At 37.0% G+C, this 19,572-nt stretch overlaps 2 protein-coding genes across 2 annotated transcripts; both read left to right on the forward strand.

Moving 5' to 3' along the window:
- The first annotated feature begins 3,214 nt into the window (after window positions 1-3,214).
- On the forward strand, window positions 3,215-4,974 carry LOC120580650 (RNA polymerase II degradation factor 1-like). The gene is made up of 3 exons (XM_039834686.1): window positions 3,215-3,623; window positions 3,708-3,985; window positions 4,879-4,974. Exons 1-3 carry the CDS (start codon window positions 3,215-3,217, stop codon window positions 4,972-4,974), a joined length of 783 nt encoding a protein of 260 aa, XP_039690620.1.
- Window positions 4,975-12,447: 7,473 nt separating this feature from the next.
- On the forward strand, window positions 12,448-14,208 carry LOC120580651 (RNA polymerase II degradation factor 1-like). Its single transcript, XM_039834687.1, has 3 exons — window positions 12,448-12,856; window positions 12,941-13,218; window positions 14,113-14,208. Exons 1-3 carry the CDS (start codon window positions 12,448-12,450, stop codon window positions 14,206-14,208), a joined length of 783 nt encoding a protein of 260 aa, XP_039690621.1.
- Window positions 14,209-19,572: the final 5,364 nt, after the last annotated feature.

Consider the following 19,572-nt stretch of genomic DNA (forward strand, 5'->3'; position numbering starts at 1 on the left):
CATTCATATAATCACACAAATCACAAACAAGCATAAACAAGCAAACAGAACCGAACCGGAGAAGAGAGAAGGAACCGGACCGGAAAAGAGAGGAATAGGCGAACCGGAAAGAAGAGGCCGAACCGGAGCAAGGAGGAGAACGAACCGGACCGGAAGGAGAGGAAGGAGAACCGTGACAGATTCAACTTGAGGTAAAGATGTAGAAACTTTCTCTTCCATGTTTTTATGCTTTCTTTGCAAACAAAAAAATTCAAGTTCAAACTCAGATCTACTTCGTTTGGGACTTGTTTTCAAAAATCTAATCTCGGATTCATGCAAAGCAGAAAAATGGATTTTTAAAAAATGTAAAAAAAATTCGAACGGAGATGTTTGATTCTCCGGCGCGGCGGCGCCGCCTGTTGGCCGGCAGCCACCACGCCGGAAGTTGCTCAACTCGCCGGAGAAGAAGGCTGCATTTGCAGACCTTCTCTCACTAAAAATTTCTTAGAGAGAGAAGAGAACAAGAAAAATGATTTAAGAAAACTGAGTTATGCTCTTATACCCTTTCCTTCCTCACGTTTTTTTTCTTTCTGCTTGCTGGCTGTACCCCCTGTTTGCTTGCTGCACCCCCCTTAATTCATGTTGATATTCTTATGTTCTTTGCATGCCTTATCACATTTCTTTGCCTTAGTACATGATTTCACTTGAGTTATGCTTGTTTAGTTAGTATTTTAATTTCATATAGTATGCCAAATTATTTTAATTTTCCTTATATTCGTTTAAATCATTTTTAAATGCCTTTTTACACTAATTTTTGGTCATTTCATGCTTCTAAAAATTTCTAAAAATATTTCTCGTGTTTTTTTTAATTTCTTTTTATTATTTTATGTACTTTTCTTCTTTTGCAAATATTTCTATGTCATGTTATTCTCTTTCATCATTTTAAATATCTTACTTACATTAATATTTGTTTTTTATGTTTCTAAACACATTCTAAAAAATATATTGCTTTTTTTTACTTTACTTTTGAGTTGCTGTTTTTTTATTCTTTATATTTTTCACCTTTTTTTTTTGATACTTTTTGTTTCTAAACAATCATAAAAACATATTCCTCAACCATTTTATCTTTTTCCTAAGTGTTAAAATTTACTCTTTTGACTTTTCTATGTGTCTTTTTTTCCCTTAATTTCTTGCTTGTTACTTGTTCATGTGTTCATTTTAATTCCTTGCTCCTTTCATCATAATTTTCTTTATGTTTATTATTGCTTTAATACTTGTTTAAATCATGGCATACACGGTTATTTATTTATTTTTCATTTTATTTTGTCATTGACTTAGTGCGTATAAATAGGAAATTGATGTAATTTTATTTCTTGCATTTTTATTTTGGCATAAAGGCCTTAGGGTTGTATTTAGGAATTGATGTAATAATGTAGGTAACACAAGCACCGACACATGCACCGACACTACCACATTTTATTTACCGCTTTCCGTTAGTTTTTACGACGTTACGTTAGTTTTCACCGTTAGTTTAGAAAAAACCTTTTTATCAAAAAAAACTAAATATGCCAAATACAAAAAAAAATCATTTTCTTAGCAATATTTTTCTCTTTATTTTCTTAATCAAATTCTCAATCAATTTTAATTCAACTTCAATCATTTTCAAAATTTAAAATCAATTAACCTCACTCATTTCTTTTTTTTCTCATGCCTTGAGGCCTCTTTCTCTTCTTGAAACCCATTTCAAAAAATCTTAAAATCAACCTAACCCGCTAAAGAAATTTTTGAGTGGAACTACGTCGGTTTTGATCCCTTTCCCAAAAAGGGTACGTAGGCAGAGGACTTGTCCTTCCAAATCAAATAAAAATAACCAAAAACATACTTCTTCTCCCTCCATTCTTTCACTTAGACATTAGGCAATAATTTTTCAAATAAACAAGTAGCTTAGCACAAGATAATCTAGGTAAGAGGTTCCTACGGAATACCGTAGATGCTTAGGGTGCTAGCACCTTCCCTTCGCATAATCAACCCCCGAATCCAAAGTCTCGATAAGGGTTTTTACTCATTTTTTCCCTTCCCAAGCATAAAAATCGAGAGTTCAAAGATTGACGATTCAAATCAATTAATGGTTTGACATCCGAAAATCGCGAGCACAGAAATGGCGACTTCACTGGGGATAAAGGTCCTACGCGGGTTAAACCCACCTTACTTTCTTTATTTTGTGCTTTATTACTTGTTTATACTTTGTAAATATTTGCTTACATGTTTACCTTATTACGTGAGGGGTGAGAAAATAAGCTCTACACCCGAGCTTGAGGGAAATATAAGATAGGAGTGGTAGACTCATAGTGGCATACCGAGAGTATACTCGTGTCTTGTCACACGTGAGATAACCACACTTAGCAAAGGAGCTTGAAGTAATATATGTCGGCGTGTGTTTTCACGTTTTAGACTTTATTACTCTTAAGTTTCCAATGAAGCTAAGAACCTTTTAGTAACCCTTAACCCATCTTGGCCTTTTAGGATGTAGTGCGGTGGCTAACCGAGTGTTTTCTCGGAATTAGTCGACACGCGATACTACACTCAAATGAGACTTTCCTACGAACGTTGTTGGACCGGGTGTTTTCTCGGTACCCGATAAATATTCGGAAGTGGTCAATGACTTTGGGAACCTTGGTAGAACTTTTGTTACAAGTGCAATTTAAACCATAGTCCTTACCAAATGACGTTGTTACCTTTGACTCCAACATGTGGACTTAACATCACCATGTATTCTATGTACTTTAGCATAACCATGCATACATGCATTCATTCATAAACTACTTTTTCCATCAAAAATTGAAGGACTTACACAAGTTTTTTTTGCAAACATCATGGGTATGGACCTTGTAAGAATGAACACCAAGAGATACAACTTCAAAAAAAATCTTAACTAAGTTTTAACTTTTGTTAAGAACTTTTTCCTTGGTTTTGATCTTACCTTTTGCAATATCTTCACAATTTTCAAATGAAACCATGTTTACAAAGTAACTTTGATTAGTCCTTCAAAAAAAAAAAAAAAAAAAAAAACATACATTTTTGCATACATACATCATGCATCATTTTGCATTCATAGTTTCTAGTCTGTATCTCACACTGTGTCTTCTCCATAAAAAGGTCAATTCATTAGTAAAGTGGTCAGATGTCTTCATCCAAGTTCGGCTCACATATGCAGACACTCGTGCAAACACAAAAGATGGATCAACTTGAGCAAGAGGTCCACGAGCTTCGTGGAGAAGTAACAACACTTAGGGCTGAGGTAGAGAAGTTAACTAGCCTTGTATCTTCATTGATGGCTACAAACGATCTACCGCTTGTCCAACAAAGGCCTCAATCACCATATCAGCCAATGTGCCCTCAAAAGCCTCGACAACAGACTCCTCGGCAGTCTATCCCTCAGAATCAGGTTCCTCAGAAGTTCATTCCGCAAAATCAGGTCCAAAAAGCATCTCAGTGTGACCCGATTCCTGTGAAATATGCGGATTTGCTTCCCATTTTGCTTAAGAAGAACCTTATTCAAACCCTACCACTTCCTCGGGTGCCGAATTCGCTGCCACCTTGGTATCGCCCTGACCTCAACTGTGTATTCCATCAAGGGGCACCAGGTCATGACACTGAGCAGTGCTACCCTTTGAAAGAAGAAGTTCAGAAGTTGATTGAAAATAACGTCTGGTCCTTCGATGACCAAGATATAAAAGTGCTATTTCAACAACAACATCTGGCTCCTCACTCTGTTGCCGCTGTTAGACCCATCACCAATGTTGTCCAAGATCCGGGTTATCAGCCCCAGTTTCAGCAATATCAACAACAGCCTCGACAGCAGGCTCCAAGAATTAAATTTGATCCGATTCCAATGAAATATGGGGAGTTGTTTCCCTATTTGCTTGAGAGGAACCTTGTCCAGACTAGGCCACCTCCTCCAATACCGAAGAAATTGCCGGCTCGATGGAGACCTGATCTCTTTTGTGTTTTCCATCAAGGGGCACAAGGTCATGATGTTGAGCGCTGTTTTTCTTTAAAGATTGAAGTCCAGAAACTGATCGAAGACGATCTCATACCTTTCGAAGAATTTGGATCTGAATGTGCAAGTTAACCTGCTATCGGATTTTTGGACCGTGTGTTGACATGTGGAGTGTTTAGCTACAATTGGGCCTTTGCTGATGTTTATTTCTACTACTCTTTTGTTCAATTAATATGTTTGTTTGTGGCTTTATGTTTTTTTTTTTTAAAAAAAAAAAAAAAAAAAAAAAAAATCCTTTCGTCCCACCCGAGACGGAAGTGAACTTGTTTAGGGCTTTTTGCTGTATCTATTTTCATCATTAATGAAAAGGTCGTCTTGGTCCCGACCTTCTTTTATTTTGTGCTTTTTCTGGAAAAATGGTAATACAAAAAAAAACCAAAAATTTCTTTTTCTTTAATCATTTCCACATATCTGCATAATCATAATATTTGTATCAATAATCAAATCATGCATTAATAAACCCATTGAACACTTAAACCCTGTACTCTCTCTTGACTTTGAGTTCCTTGTATCCGAGGCTGAATAAGAGGATGATGAAGAAGTTTCCAATGAGTTTTCTCGCCTCCTAGGGCATCTTGGCCATAGAAGCAGCAAATATCAAGAAAGATTGTCCAAAAGAGGACTTTCATGTACAAAGACTGGCACGAGATGCTACCGTTTGTCTTGCAAGGATATTATACTTCAAGTGCACACTTCAACATGGGCACCCACCCTCCATCCCTCAGTATACAACATAAACGCAGTGCCTCACACGGAGGTCAAAGTCCCGTCAACGGGAGTTCCAATGAAAGCTAAGCTTGATTGAATTTAAAATTGTTACTGCCATATGGCGTGGACAGTTATATCAAAAGCATGAAGCAAGTTTTCAACAAGAGAAGGCTCGTCCCCATGAATGTCAAGAGAGTGGCCTTGTGCTCAAAAGTTATACTATCTGAGTTAACCGAGTTCCAGGGGCAATGAATGCCTAATACAAAGAATGAGGGTAAACTTGTATGTCCTGTGAATACCGATGCAGTCAAGAAATACTTTGTTAAAATGAAAAAGCTCGATAAGTCGCAAACCTGAAAAGGCGGCTTAGGCAAAAAAAAGAGCGTCTCGATGGACTGAAAACCCAAAAGGGCGGTCCATGCAAAAGTTAGAGACATATAAAATGAAAAAATGATGATTATCCTGATAGGTTGAAACCCGCAAGGGCGATCTATGCAAAAGTTAAGGATCATGACAAAGTAACTGCATCTGGTCGGATATGATTCATATGGGGCATTTCAGCCGTCAAAAGACCTCCGACTCATGGCAAGGTAATTGCATCAAATCAGATATGATTCATCTGGGGCATCTTAGCTGTTAAAGGGCTTCCGATCTGAAGCGTCTGCAAATCAAATACTCAGAACAGTGAAATTCAAAGTTGGTAGAGGAAACAGTGGTTATTGTGTTCAATGTACCTTTTCCATTTAATTACCATTTTCCAAACTTTTAAAATCCGTGGAACCACGCCTTTGGCAGGCCACCACTCCATTTACATTAACTTAAGCTTGTGCCCATTTATTTGAAATTCTCATTTATTCTGTTTGCAAACTTTTCTTCTATTTTTGATGTTAATACCTAAAGCAAAAAAAAATTCAAAAAAAAATCTTTTAAAAAAAAAAAAAAACAACTTTTATCATGTCTTCTGAAAAGCATAAACAACAGGTACATCTTCTTTGAACTTATGAGCAGGTGAAACATACATCAACATCCGTCTCAAGGACAGTTAAACTCTGCAAGGTTGGCATGACTAAAAGCTGAGAGAGATGACCTCTGTCAAAAAAAAAAAAAAAAAAAAAAAAACTCATTGAGTCGAAAACCCGAAAGGGCGGCTTAAGCCAAAAATGAGCGTCCCGGTGGACTGAAAACCCGAAAGGGCGGTCCAGGCAAAAATTAGGGGCATACAAACAAAAAGAATATGTTCCCGGTGGATTGAAAACCCGAAAGGGCGGTCCAGGCAAAAGTTAGGGATTCAAAAAATATAAAAAAAAATGAAATGAAAAAAAAAAAAAAAAACAAAGACAGAGACATCACAGTGCAAGAGGGTCAAATGGAAGAATGCACTCGGTATTGGTTTACAAATGGCAACTTCTGCCTATGGTTTGATGTATGGCGACTTCTGCCAAAACATGGGTTGGTACCTCTCTTGTGGGTTGATTAATGGCAACTTCTGCTTGTGGTTTGATTATGGGGCATTCTCCCTTCAAGTGGTTTGATTATGGGGCATTCTCCTTTCAGTGGCCTGATTAATGGTTTGTTTCCCCTACTCGTGGTTTATTTCCAATGAAGATTGCTGAGTGTTTGTACTGCGATGTCGTTCAACCTCCTATCTTACCTATCCAGTCTTGTTTGTCGGTTTCACCTGTTATATACAGTCATACGGTCCTACAAGTTTCATGCGTATATTCATACATTCATTCATATACATATACATGCATATAACATTCATGCACATCTAACATGCATACAAATATCATTTATAAATAAATTGCATTACCATCCAGTGTCTTATTTCAATGGTATCTCATTAAAAGTGTCATCACTAGTGTGGCTGATCCAGAGATGTCGCCAATCCACAATATTTCAAATGGCACGTTCTCCATCGAACAGTTTGAAAATACAGAAGTATGTGTCAACAGTTGGTCCGAAACTAGCAGGTTCAACGAAGGAGTAGTAGTCATTGCAAAAAAAAAAATAAAAAAAAATATATACCTCCCCGGTGGATCCAAAATCCGAAAGGACGATCCAGGCAAAAGTTAGGGATTTCAAAAATATATACAAAAAGCAATGACTATTCGGACAAGACAATACGGTGTTGCATTGGTGAAATGGCGACTTCTTCCCCGGTTTGTGAGGACTTACCCCAGCAGTATGTTTAAGGGTTGTACCCCAACAATGGTTGATTCATTCCCCGTGGCTTTATCCCCAATGAAGGTTTCGAGTGTTCGTCCAGTGATGCCGGGCCGTTCTCCTTGTAGACCTGCCCAGTCCTGCCTCAACAATCTTACCATTACACCGTCATATGAGTCTCATACATATTCATTCATGCATGCATACATAGCACGCATATAAATATCATTCATACATAGTTGCATTTTTGCCCAATATTTTGCTTCACTATCCTCAGATACCACACCCAGTGTGTCTAACTCCAAAATGTCATCAAATCAAACATGTTCCAAAGTGGCAGGTCTCACCAGTAATCAGTCTATACATACATACATTCCCCTTTAGCCTCATACAAATTCTTTTTCCCCTAAGCTTTACCCTTATCAAGTTACTCCTCACTGATACCAAGCTCTACATTGTCTTTACTTTCACCGGAGGCTTTGCTTTTAGCAAATGCTAATGGTCCGTCTTGCCTTTATCTTTTACCGTGTGTTTGCTATCCCACAATGTTAGCAAACCCTGTCGGTCCGTCTTGTCTTTACTTTCACGGAGGCTTTGCTTTTAGCAAATGCTAATGGTCCGTCTTGCCTTTATCTTTTACCGTGTGTTTGCTATCCCACAATGTTAGCAAACCCTGTCGGTCCGTCTTGTCTTTACTTTCACCGGAGGCTTTGCTTTTAGCAAATGCTAATGGTCCGTCTTGCCTTTATCTTTTACCGTGTGTTTGCTATCCCACAATGTTAGCAAACCCTGTCGGTCCGTCTTGTCTTTACTTTCACCGGAGGCTTTGCTTTTAGCAAATGCTAATGGTCCGTCTTGCCTTTATCTTTTACAGTGTGTTTGCTATCCCACAATGTTAGCAAACCCTATCGGTCCATCATGTCTTTACTTTCGCCACTCGTCGGCTAAATCATGTCCTTACTTTCGCCACTCGTCGGCCAATCATGTCTTTACTTTCGCCACTTGTCGGCTAAATCATGTCTTTACTTTCGCCACTCGTCGGCCAATCATGTCTTTACTTTCGCCACTCGTCGGCAAATCATGTCTTTACTTCCGCCACTTGTCGGCTAATCATGTCTTTACTGTTGCCACTCGTCGGCTAATCATATCCTTATCTTATCTTGAAGCAACGTTAATAAACATCATCGTTCATACTCTAGTTGTTTCAAGCTATCTCACGGCGACTTTAAGCATTATTTATCAGTTCTTTCCCCAGTGATACCTATCCAATTGAACCCCAGTCAGTCTTTATGCATTATCTTTACATTCATACTTGCATCATGTTCAGTCATATCATCACATTCATCAGCATCACATCCCTGGCATTTCAAACGGTCCAAAATTGGCGTTTTTTATATATTTAAGTCTCCTCGACCCTTTGGTTTAAAAGTTTCCCTTTTAAAACCTTCGTGACGAAGAAACTTAAATAGGGGCATCTGTCATACCCCAAATTTGGACCATTTGAAATCTTTTTTGTCCACATTTTTTAATAGTTCAGATTCTCTTTTATTCGTTTTTTACCTTTTAAAACTCGTGTTTTTCGTCATTAATCATTTAAAAAAAAAAACTTTCATCTTGCATTTAAGTCCCCGCTTGCATTTTCTACAATATTTAAAATCACTTCATTTGAATTTTTATAAACGCATTTTATAATCCTTTTAGTCATAACAGGCAAGTCATTTTAAAATGGCTAATTGTATTTTAAAAGGCGTGTCTTTTTAATCATTTCAACCGAAATTTCGGCAGGGAGGATACTTTGAAGTACCTCATGTCAGATTTCGAAGGGACTTTTTATTTTCTTTTTTTAGGTTAGTTTGTTTATTATTATTTTATTTTTTATTTTTTTTAGAAAAAAAAACAAAGAAATGAAAGTCACGTGAGTGACTTTCTTCTTTCCTCTTTTCTTTTTTTTTCTTTTTTTTTATTATTTATTTATTTATTTTATTCATTTTGTTTTTGTTTTATTTATTTATTTATTTATTTGTTAAAGTCTTTTTCTCCAAGTCTCAGCTGCAGGGGTATTTTGGTCTTTGATCTGTACCAGAGCCAACCCTATTTTGTTACTATAAATACACTGTCCAATCATTGGGAAATGGGTCCGAAAATTACTGTTCACGTCAGAAAAATCAGCAGCAATTCACAAACCCTAATTTTCTACTTTTCCAACCCTTTTTCAAATCAAGCACAAAAATTACAAAGAAAATAGCATGAGTTTTTGCAAACATTCATAGGTTCATAGGAAAAATCCAGCAACACCAAAACTTTACCAAAACCTCAAAACCATTCATATAATCACACAAATCACAAACAAGCATAAACAAGCAAACAGAACCGAACCGGAGAAGAGAGAAGGAACCGGACCGGAAAAGAGAGGAATAGGCGAACCGGAAAGAAGAGGCCGAACCGGAGCAAGGAGGAGAACGAACCGGACCGGAAGGAGAGGAAGGAGAACCGTGACAGATTCAACTTGAGGTAAAGATGTAGAAACTTTCTCTTCCATGTTTTTATGCTTTCTTTGCAAACAAAAAAATTCAAGTTCAAACTCAGATCTACTTCGTTTGGGACTTGTTTTCAAAAATCTAATCTCGGATTCATGCAAAGCAGAAAAATGGATTTTTAAAAAATGTAAAAAAAATTCGAACGGAGATGTTTGATTCTCCGGCGCGGCGGCGCCGCCTGTTGGCCGGCAGCCACCACGCCGGAAGTTGCTCAACTCGCCGGAGAAGAAGGCTGCATTTGCAGACCTTCTCTCACTAAAAATTTCTTAGAGAGAGAAGAGAACAAGAAAAATGATTTAAGAAAACTGAGTTATGCTCTTATACCCTTTCCTTCCTCACGTTTTTTTTTCTTTCTGCTTGCTGGCTGTACCCCCTGTTTGCTTGCTGCACCCCCCTTAATTCATGTTGATATTCTTATGTTCTTTGCATGCCTTATCACATTTCTTTGCCTTAGTACATGATTTCACTTGAGTTATGCTTGTTTAGTTAGTATTTTAATTTCATATAGTATGCCAAATTATTTTAATTTTCCTTATATTCGTTTAAATCATTTTTAAATGCCTTTTTACACTAATTTTTGGTCATTTCATGCTTCTAAAAATTTCTAAAAATATTTCTCGTGTTTTTTTTAATTTCTTTTTATTATTTTATGTACTTTTCTTCTTTTGCAAATATTTCTATGTCATGTTATTCTCTTTCATCATTTTAAATATCTTACTTACATTAATATTTGTTTTTTATGTTTCTAAACACATTCTAAAAAATATATTGCTTTTTTTTACTTTACTTTTGAGTTGCTGTTTTTTTATTCTTTATATTTTTCACCTTTTTTTTTTGATACTTTTTGTTTCTAAACAATCATAAAAACATATTCCTCAACCATTTTATCTTTTTCCTAAGTGTTAAAATTTACTCTTTTGACTTTTCTATGTGTCTTTTTTTCCCTTAATTTCTTGCTTGTTACTTGTTCATGTGTTCATTTTAATTCCTTGCTCCTTTCATCATAATTTTCTTTATGTTTATTATTGCTTTAATACTTGTTTAAATCATGGCATACACGGTTATTTATTTATTTTTCATTTTATTTTGTCATTGACTTAGTGCGTATAAATAGGAAATTGATGTAATTTTATTTCTTGCATTTTTATTTTGGCATAAAGGCCTTAGGGTTGTATTTAGGAATTGATGTAATAATGTAGGTAACACAAGCACCGACACATGCACCGACACTACCACATTTTATTTACCGCTTTCCGTTAGTTTTTACGACGTTACGTTAGTTTTCACCGTTAGTTTAGAAAAAACCTTTTTATCAAAAAAAACTAAATATGCCAAATACAAAAAAAAATCATTTTCTTAGCAATATTTTTCTCTTTATTTTCTTAATCAAATTCTCAATCAATTTTAATTCAACTTCAATCATTTTCAAAATTTAAAATCAATTAACCTCACTCATTTCTTTTTTTTCTCATGCCTTGAGGCCTCTTTCTCTTCTTGAAACCCATTTCAAAAAATCTTAAAATCAACCTAACCCGCTAAAGAAATTTTTGAGTGGAACTACGTCGGTTTTGATCCCTTTCCCAAAAAGGGTACGTAGGCAGAGGACTTGTCCTTCCAAATCAAATAAAAATAACCAAAAACATACTTCTTCTCCCTCCATTCTTTCACTTAGACATTAGGCAATAATTTTTCAAATAAACAAGTAGCTTAGCACAAGATAATCTAGGTAAGAGGTTCCTACGGAATACCGTAGATGCTTAGGGTGCTAGCACCTTCCCTTCGCATAATCAACCCCCGAATCCAAAGTCTCGATAAGGGTTTTTACTCATTTTTTCCCTTCCCAAGCATAAAAATCGAGAGTTCAAAGATTGACGATTCAAATCAATTAATGGTTTGACATCCGAAAATCGCGAGCACAGAAATGGCGACTTCACTGGGGATAAAGGTCCTACGCGGGTTAAACCCACCTTACTTTCTTTATTTTGTGCTTTATTACTTGTTTATACTTTGTAAATATTTGCTTACATGTTTACCTTATTACGTGAGGGGTGAGAAAATAAGCTCTACACCCGAGCTTGAGGGAAATATAAGATAGGAGTGGTAGACTCATAGTGGCATACCGAGAGTATACTCGTGTCTTGTCACACGTGAGATAACCACACTTAGCAAAGGAGCTTGAAGTAATATATGTCGGCGTGTGTTTTCACGTTTTAGACTTTATTACTCTTAAGTTTCCAATGAAGCTAAGAACCTTTTAGTAACCCTTAACCCATCTTGGCCTTTTAGGATGTAGTGCGGTGGCTAACCGAGTGTTTTCTCGGAATTAGTCGACACGCGATACTACACTCAAATGAGACTTTCCTACGAACGTTGTTGGACCGGGTGTTTTCTCGGTACCCGATAAATATTCGGAAGTGGTCAATGACTTTGGGAACCTTGGTAGAACTTTTGTTACAAGTGCAATTTAAACCATAGTCCTTACCAAATGACGTTGTTACCTTTGACTCCAACATGTGGACTTAACATCACCATGTATTCTATGTACTTTAGCATAACCATGCATACATGCATTCATTCATAAACTACTTTTTCCATCAAAAATTGAAGGACTTACACAAGTTTTTTTTGCAAACATCATGGGTATGGACCTTGTAAGAATGAACACCAAGAGATACAACTTCAAAAAAAATCTTAACTAAGTTTTAACTTTTGTTAAGAACTTTTTCCTTGGTTTTGATCTTACCTTTTGCAATATCTTCACAATTTTCAAATGAAACCATGTTTACAAAGTAACTTTGATTAGTCCTTCAAAAAAAAAAAAAAAAAAAAAACATACATTTTTGCATACATACATCATGCATCATTTTGCATTCATAGTTTCTAGTCTGTATCTCACACTGTGTCTTCTCCATAAAAAGGTCAATTCATTAGTAAAGTGGTCAGATGTCTTCATCCAAGTTCGGCTCACATATGCAGACACTCGTGCAAACACAAAAGATGGATCAACTTGAGCAAGAGGTCCACGAGCTTCGTGGAGAAGTAACAACACTTAGGGCTGAGGTAGAGAAGTTAACTAGCCTTGTATCTTCATTGATGGCTACAAACGATCTACCGCTTGTCCAACAAAGGCCTCAATCACCATATCAGCCAATGTGCCCTCAAAAGCCTCGACAACAGACTCCTCGGCAGTCTATCCCTCAGAATCAGGTTCCTCAGAAGTTCATTCCGCAAAATCAGGTCCAAAAAGCATCTCAGTGTGACCCGATTCCTGTGAAATATGCGGATTTGCTTCCCATTTTGCTTAAGAAGAACCTTATTCAAACCCTACCACTTCCTCGGGTGCCGAATTCGCTGCCACCTTGGTATCGCCCTGACCTCAACTGTGTATTCCATCAAGGGGCACCAGGTCATGACACTGAGCAGTGCTACCCTTTGAAAGAAGAAGTTCAGAAGTTGATTGAAAATAACGTCTGGTCCTTCGATGACCAAGATATAAAAGTGCTATTTCAACAACAACATCTGGCTCCTCACTCTGTTGCCGCTGTTAGACCCATCACCAATGTTGTCCAAGATCCGGGTTATCAGCCCCAGTTTCAGCAATATCAACAACAGCCTCGACAGCAGGCTCCAAGAATTAAATTTGATCCGATTCCAATGAAATATGGGGAGTTGTTTCCCTATTTGCTTGAGAGGAACCTTGTCCAGACTAGGCCACCTCCTCCAATACCGAAGAAATTGCCGGCTCGATGGAGACCTGATCTCTTTTGTGTTTTCCATCAAGGGGCACAAGGTCATGATGTTGAGCGCTGTTTTTCTTTAAAGATTGAAGTCCAGAAACTGATCGAAGACGATCTCATACCTTTCGAAGAATTTGGATCTGAATGTGCAAGTTAACCTGCTATCGGATTTTTGGACCGTGTGTTGACATGTGGAGTGTTTAGCTACAATTGGGCCTTTGCTGATGTTTATTTCTACTACTCTTTTGTTCAATTAATATGTTTGTTTGTGGCTTTATGTTTTTTTTTTTTAAAAAAAAAAAAAAAAAAAAAAAAAAATCCTTTCGTCCCACCCGAGACGGAAGTGAACTTGTTTAGGGCTTTTTGCTGTATCTATTTTCATCATTAATGAAAAGGTCGTCTTGGTCCCGACCTTCTTTTATTTTGTGCTTTTTCTGGAAAAATGGTAATACAAAAAAAAACCAAAAATTTCTTTTTCTTTAATCATTTCCACATATCTGCATAATCATAATATTTGTATCAATAATCAAATCATGCATTAATAAACCCATTGAACACTTAAACCCTGTACTCTCTCTTGACTTTGAGTTCCTTGTATCCGAGGCTGAATAAGAGGATGATGAAGAAGTTTCCAATGAGTTTTCTCGCCTCCTAGGGCATCTTGGCCATAGAAGCAGCAAATATCAAGAAAGATTGTCCAAAAGAGGACTTTCATGTACAAAGACTGGCACGAGATGCTACCGTTTGTCTTGCAAGGATATTATACTTCAAGTGCACACTTCAACATGGGCACCCACCCTCCATCCCTCAGTATACAACATAAACGCAGTGCCTCACACGGAGGTCAAAGTCCCGTCAACGGGAGTTCCAATGAAAGCTAAGCTTGATTGAATTTAAAATTGTTACTGCCATATGGCGTGGACAGTTATATCAAAAGCATGAAGCAAGTTTTCAACAAGAGAAGGCTCGTCCCCATGAATGTCAAGAGAGTGGCCTTGTGCTCAAAAGTTATACTATCTGAGTTAACCGAGTTCCAGGGGCAATGAATGCCTAATACAAAGAATGAGGGTAAACTTGTATGTCCTGTGAATACCGATGCAGTCAAGAAATACTTTGTTAAAATGAAAAAGCTCGATAAGTCGCAAACCTGAAAAGGCGGCTTAGGCAAAAAAAAGAGCGTCTCGATGGACTGAAAACCCAAAAGGGCGGTCCATGCAAAAGTTAGAGACATATAAAATGAAAAAATGATGATTATCCTGATAGGTTGAAACCCGCAAGGGCGATCTATGCAAAAGTTAAGGATCATGACAAAGTAACTGCATCTGGTCGGATATGATTCATATGGGGCATTTCAGCCGTCAAAAGACCTCCGACTCATGGCAAGGTAATTGCATCAAATCAGATATGATTCATCTGGGGCATCTTAGCTGTTAAAGGGCTTCCGATCTGAAGCGTCTGCAAATCAAATACTCAGAACAGTGAAATTCAAAGTTGGTAGAGGAAACAGTGGTTATTGTGTTCAATGTACCTTTTCCATTTAATTACCATTTTCCAAACTTTTAAAATCCGTGGAACCACGCCTTTGGCAGGCCACCACTCCATTTACATTAACTTAAGCTTGTGCCCATTTATTTGAAATTCTCATTTATTCTGTTTGCAAACTTTTCTTCTATTTTTGATGTTAATACCTAAAGCAAAAAAAATTCAAAAAAAAATCTTTTAAAAAAAAAAAAAAACAACTTTTATCATGTCTTCTGAAAAGCATAAACAACAGGTACATCTTCTTTGAACTTATGAGCAGGTGAAACATACATCAACATCCGTCTCAAGGACAGTTAAACTCTGCAAGGTTGGCATGACTAAAAGCTGAGAGAGATGACCTCTGTCAAAAAAAAAAAAAAAAAAAAAAAAACTCATTGAGTCGAAAACCCGAAAGGGCGGCTTAAGCCAAAAATGAGCGTCCCGGTGGACTGAAAACCCGAAAGGGCGGTCCAGGCAAAAATTAGGGGCATACAAACAAAAAGAATATGTTCCCGGTGGATTGAAAACCCGAAAGGGCGGTCCAGGCAAAAGTTAGGGATTCAAAAAATATAAAAAAAAATGAAATGAAAAAAAAAAAAAAAAACAAAGACAGAGACATCACAGTGCAAGAGGGTCAAATGGAAGAATGCACTCGGTATTGGTTTACAAATGGCAACTTCTGCCTATGGTTTGATGTATGGCGACTTCTGCCAAAACATGGGTTGGTACCTCTCTTGTGGGTTGATTAATGGCAACTTCTGCTTGTGGTTTGATTATGGGGCATTCTCCCTTCAAGTGGTTTGATTATGGGGCATTCTCCTTTCAGTGGCCTGATTAATGGTTTGTTTCCCCTACTCGTGGTTTATTTCCAATGAAGATTGCTGAGTGTTTGTACTGCGATGTCGTTCAACCTCCTATCTTACCTATCCAGTCTTGTTTGTCGGTTTCACCTGTTATATACAGTCATACGGTCCTACAAGTTTCATGCGTATATTCATACATTCATTCATATACATATACATGCATATAACATTCATGCACATCTAACATGCATACAAATATCATTTATAAATAAATTGCATTACCATCCAGTGTCTTATTTCAATGGTATCTCATTAAAAGTGTCATCACTAGTGTGGCTGATCCAGAGATGTCGCCAATCCACAATATTTCAAATGGCACGTTCTCCATCGAACAGTTTGAAAATACAGAAGTATGTGTCAACAGTTGGTCCGAAACTAGCAGGTTCAACGAAGGAGTAGTAGTCATTGCAAAAAAAAAAATAAAAAAAAATATATACCTCCCCGGTGGATCCAAAATCCGAAAGGACGATCCAGGCAAAAGTTAGGGATTTCAAAAATATATACAAAAAGCAATGACTATTCGGACAAGACAATACGGTGTTGCATTGGTGAAATGGCGACTTCTTCCCCGGTTTGTGAGGACTTACCCCAGCAGTATGTTTAAGGGTTGTACCCCAACAATGGTTGATTCATTCCCCGTGGCTTTATCCCCAATGAAGGTTTCGAGTGTTCGTCCAGTGATGCCGGGCCGTTCTCCTTGTAGACCTGCCCAGTCCTGCCTCAACAATCTTACCATTACACCGTCATATGAGTCTTATACATATTCATTCATGCATGCATACATAGCACGCATATAAATATCATTCATACATAGTTGCATTTTTGCCCAATATTTTGCTTCACTATCCTCAGATACCACACCCAGTGTGTCTAACTCCAAAATGTCATCAAATCAAACATGTTCCAAAGTGGCAGGTCTCACCAGTAATCAGTCTATACATACATACATTCCCCTTTAGCCTCATACAAATTCTTTTTCCCCTAAGCTTTACCCTTATCAAGTTACTCCTCACTGATACCAAGCTCTACATTGTCTTTACTTTCACCGGAGGCTTTGCTTTTAGCAAATGCTAATGGTCCGTCTTGCCTTTATCTTTTACCGTGTGTTTGCTATCCCACAATGTTAGCAAACCCTGTCGGTCCGTCTTGTCTTTACTTTCACGGAGGCTTTGCTTTTAGCAAATGCTAATGGTCCGTCTTGCCTTTATCTTTTACCGTGTGTTTGCTATCCCACAATGTTAGCAAACCCTGTCGGTCCGTCTTGTCTTTACTTTCACCGGAGGCTTTGCTTTTAGCAAATGCTAATGGTCCGTCTTGCCTTTATCTTTTACCGTGTGTTTGCTATCCCACAATGTTAGCAAACCCTGTCGGTCCGTCTTGTCTTTACTTTCACCGGAGGCTTTGCTTTTAGCAAATGCTAATGGTCCGTCTTGCCTTTATCTTTTACAGTGTGTTTGCTATCCCACAATGTTAGCAAACCCTATCGGTCCATCATGTCTTTACTTTCGCCACTCGTCGGCTAAATCATGTCCTTACTTTCGCCACTCGTCGGCCAATCATGTCTTTACTTTCGCCACTTGTCGGCTAAATCATGTCTTTACTTTCGCCACTCGTCGGCCAATCATGTCTTTACTTTCGCCACTCGTCGGCAAATCATGTCTTTACTTCCGCCACTTGTCGGCTAATCATGTCTTTACTGTTGCCACTCGTCGGCTAATCATATCCTTATCTTATCTTGAAGCAACGTTAATAAACATCATCGTTCATACTCTAGTTGTTTCAAGCTATCTCACGGCGACTTTAAGCATTATTTATCAGTTCTTTCCCCAGTGATACCTATCCAATTGAACCCCAGTCAGTCTTTATGCATTATCTTTACATTCATACTTGCATCATGTTCAGTCATATCATCACATTCATCAGCATCACATCCCTGGCATTTCAAACGGTCCAAAATTGGCGTTTTTTATATATTTAAGTCTCCTCGACCCTTTGGTTTAAAAGTTTCCCTTTTAAAACCTTCGTGACGAAGAAACTTAAATAGGGGCATCTGTCATACCCCAAATTTGGACCATTTGAAATCTTTTTTGTCCACATTTTTTAATAGTTCAGATTCTCTTTTATTCGTTTTTTACCTTTTAAAACTCGTGTTTTTCGTCATTAATCATTTAAAAAAAAAACTTTCATCTTGCATTTAAGTCCCCGCTTGCATTTTCTACAATATTTAAAATCACTTCATTTGAATTTTTATAAACGCATTTTATAATCCTTTTAGTCATAACAGGCAAGTCATTTTAAAATGGCTAATTGTATTTTAAAAGGCGTGTCTTTTTAATCATTTCAACCGAAATTTCGGCAGGGAGGATACTTTGAAGTACCTCATGTCAGATTTCGAAGGGACTTTTTATTTTCTTTTTTTAGGTTAGTTTGTTTATTATTATTTTATTTTTTATTTTTTTTAGAAAAAAAAACAAAGAAATGAAAGTCACGTGAGTGACTTTCTTCTTTCCTCTTTTCTTTTTTTTTCTTTTTTTTTATTATTTATTTATTTATTTTATTCATTTTGTTTTTGTTTTATTTATTTATTTATTTATTTGTTAAAGTCTTTTTCTCCAAGTCTCAGCTGCAGGGGTATTTTGGTCTTTGATCTGTACCAGAGCCAACCCTATTTTGTTACTATAAATACACTGTCCAATCATTGGGAAATGGGTCCGAAAATTACTGTTCACGTCAGAAAAATCAGCAGCAATTCACAAACCCTAATTTTCTACTTTTCCAACCCTTTTTCAAATCAAGCACAAAAATTACAAAGAAAATAGCATGAGTTTTTGCAAACATTCATAGGTTCATAGGAAAAATCCAGCAACACCAAAACTTTACCAAAACCTCAAAACCATTCATATAATCACACAAATCACAAACAAGCATAAACAAGCAAACAGAACCGAACCGGAGAAGAGAGAAGGAACCGGACCGGAAAAGAGAGGAATAGGCGAACCGGAAAGAAGAGGCCGAACCGGAGCAAGGAGGAGAACGAACCGGACCGGAAGGAGAGGAAGGAGAACCGTGACAGATTCAACTTGAGGTAAAGATGTAGAAACTTTCTCTTCCATGTTTTTATGCTTTCTTTGCAAACAAAAAAATTCAAGTTCAAACTCAGATCTACTCCGTTTGGGACTTGTTTTCAAAAATCTAATCTCGGATTCATGCAAAGCAGAAAAATGGATTTTTAAAAAATGTAAAAAAAATTCGAACGGAGATGTTTGATTCTCCGGCGCGGCGGCGCCGCCTGTTGGCCGGCAGCCACCACGCCGGAAGTTGCTCAACTCGCCGGAGAAGAAGGCTGCATTTGCAGACCTTCTCTCACTAAAAATTTCTTAGAGAGAGAAGAGAACAAGAAAAATGATTTAAGAAAACTGAGTTATGCTCTTATACCCTTTCCTTCCTCACGTTTTTTTTTCTTTCTGCTTGCTGGCTGTACCCCCTGTTTGCTTGCTGCACCCCCCTTAATTCATGTTGATATTCTTATGTTCTTTGCATGCCTTATCACATTTCTTTGCCTTAGTACATGATTTCACTTGAGTTATGCTTGTTTAGTTAGTATTTTAATTTCATATAGTATGCCAAATTATTTTAATTTTCCTTATATTCGTTTAAATCATTTTTAAATGCCTTTTTACACTAATTTTTGGTCATTTCATGCTTCTAAAAATTTCTAAAAATATTTCTCGTGTTTTTTTTAATTTCTTTTTATTATTTTATGTACTTTTCTTCTTTTGCAAATATTTCTATGTCATGTTATTCTCTTTCATCATTTTAAATATCTTACTTACATTAATATTTGTTTTTTATGTTTCTAAACACATTCTAAAAAATATATTGCTTTTTTTTACTTTACTTTTGAGTTGCTGTTTTTTTATTCTTTATATTTTTCACCTTTTTTTTTTTGATACTTTTTGTTTCTAAACAATCATAAAAACATATTCCTCAACCATTTTATC

The sequence above is a fragment of the Medicago truncatula genome, chromosome 5 (assembly GCF_003473485.1).
Source record: "Medicago truncatula cultivar Jemalong A17 chromosome 5, MtrunA17r5.0-ANR, whole genome shotgun sequence".
Classification (NCBI taxonomy): Eukaryota; Viridiplantae; Streptophyta; class Magnoliopsida; order Fabales; family Fabaceae; genus Medicago; species Medicago truncatula.

What these genes read in the sequence shown, in the direction of transcription:
- LOC120580650 (XM_039834686.1), top strand. Translation starts at nt 3,215, where the DNA reads ATGGATCAACTTGAGCAAGAGGTCCACGAGCTTCGTGGAGAAGTAACA. An exon ending in ATTCCATCAAGGGGCACCAG is followed by an intron (nt 3,624 to 3,707) that starts GTCATGACACTG and finishes TCGATGACCAAG; the next exon opens with ATATAAAAGTGCTATTTCAA. An exon ending in GGAGACCTGATCTCTTTTGT is followed by an intron (nt 3,986 to 4,878) that starts GTTTTCCATCAA and finishes TGGCGTGGACAG; the next exon opens with TTATATCAAAAGCATGAAGC.
- LOC120580651 (XM_039834687.1), top strand. Translation starts at nt 12,448, where the DNA reads ATGGATCAACTTGAGCAAGAGGTCCACGAGCTTCGTGGAGAAGTAACA. An exon ending in ATTCCATCAAGGGGCACCAG is followed by an intron (nt 12,857 to 12,940) that starts GTCATGACACTG and finishes TCGATGACCAAG; the next exon opens with ATATAAAAGTGCTATTTCAA. An exon ending in GGAGACCTGATCTCTTTTGT is followed by an intron (nt 13,219 to 14,112) that starts GTTTTCCATCAA and finishes TGGCGTGGACAG; the next exon opens with TTATATCAAAAGCATGAAGC.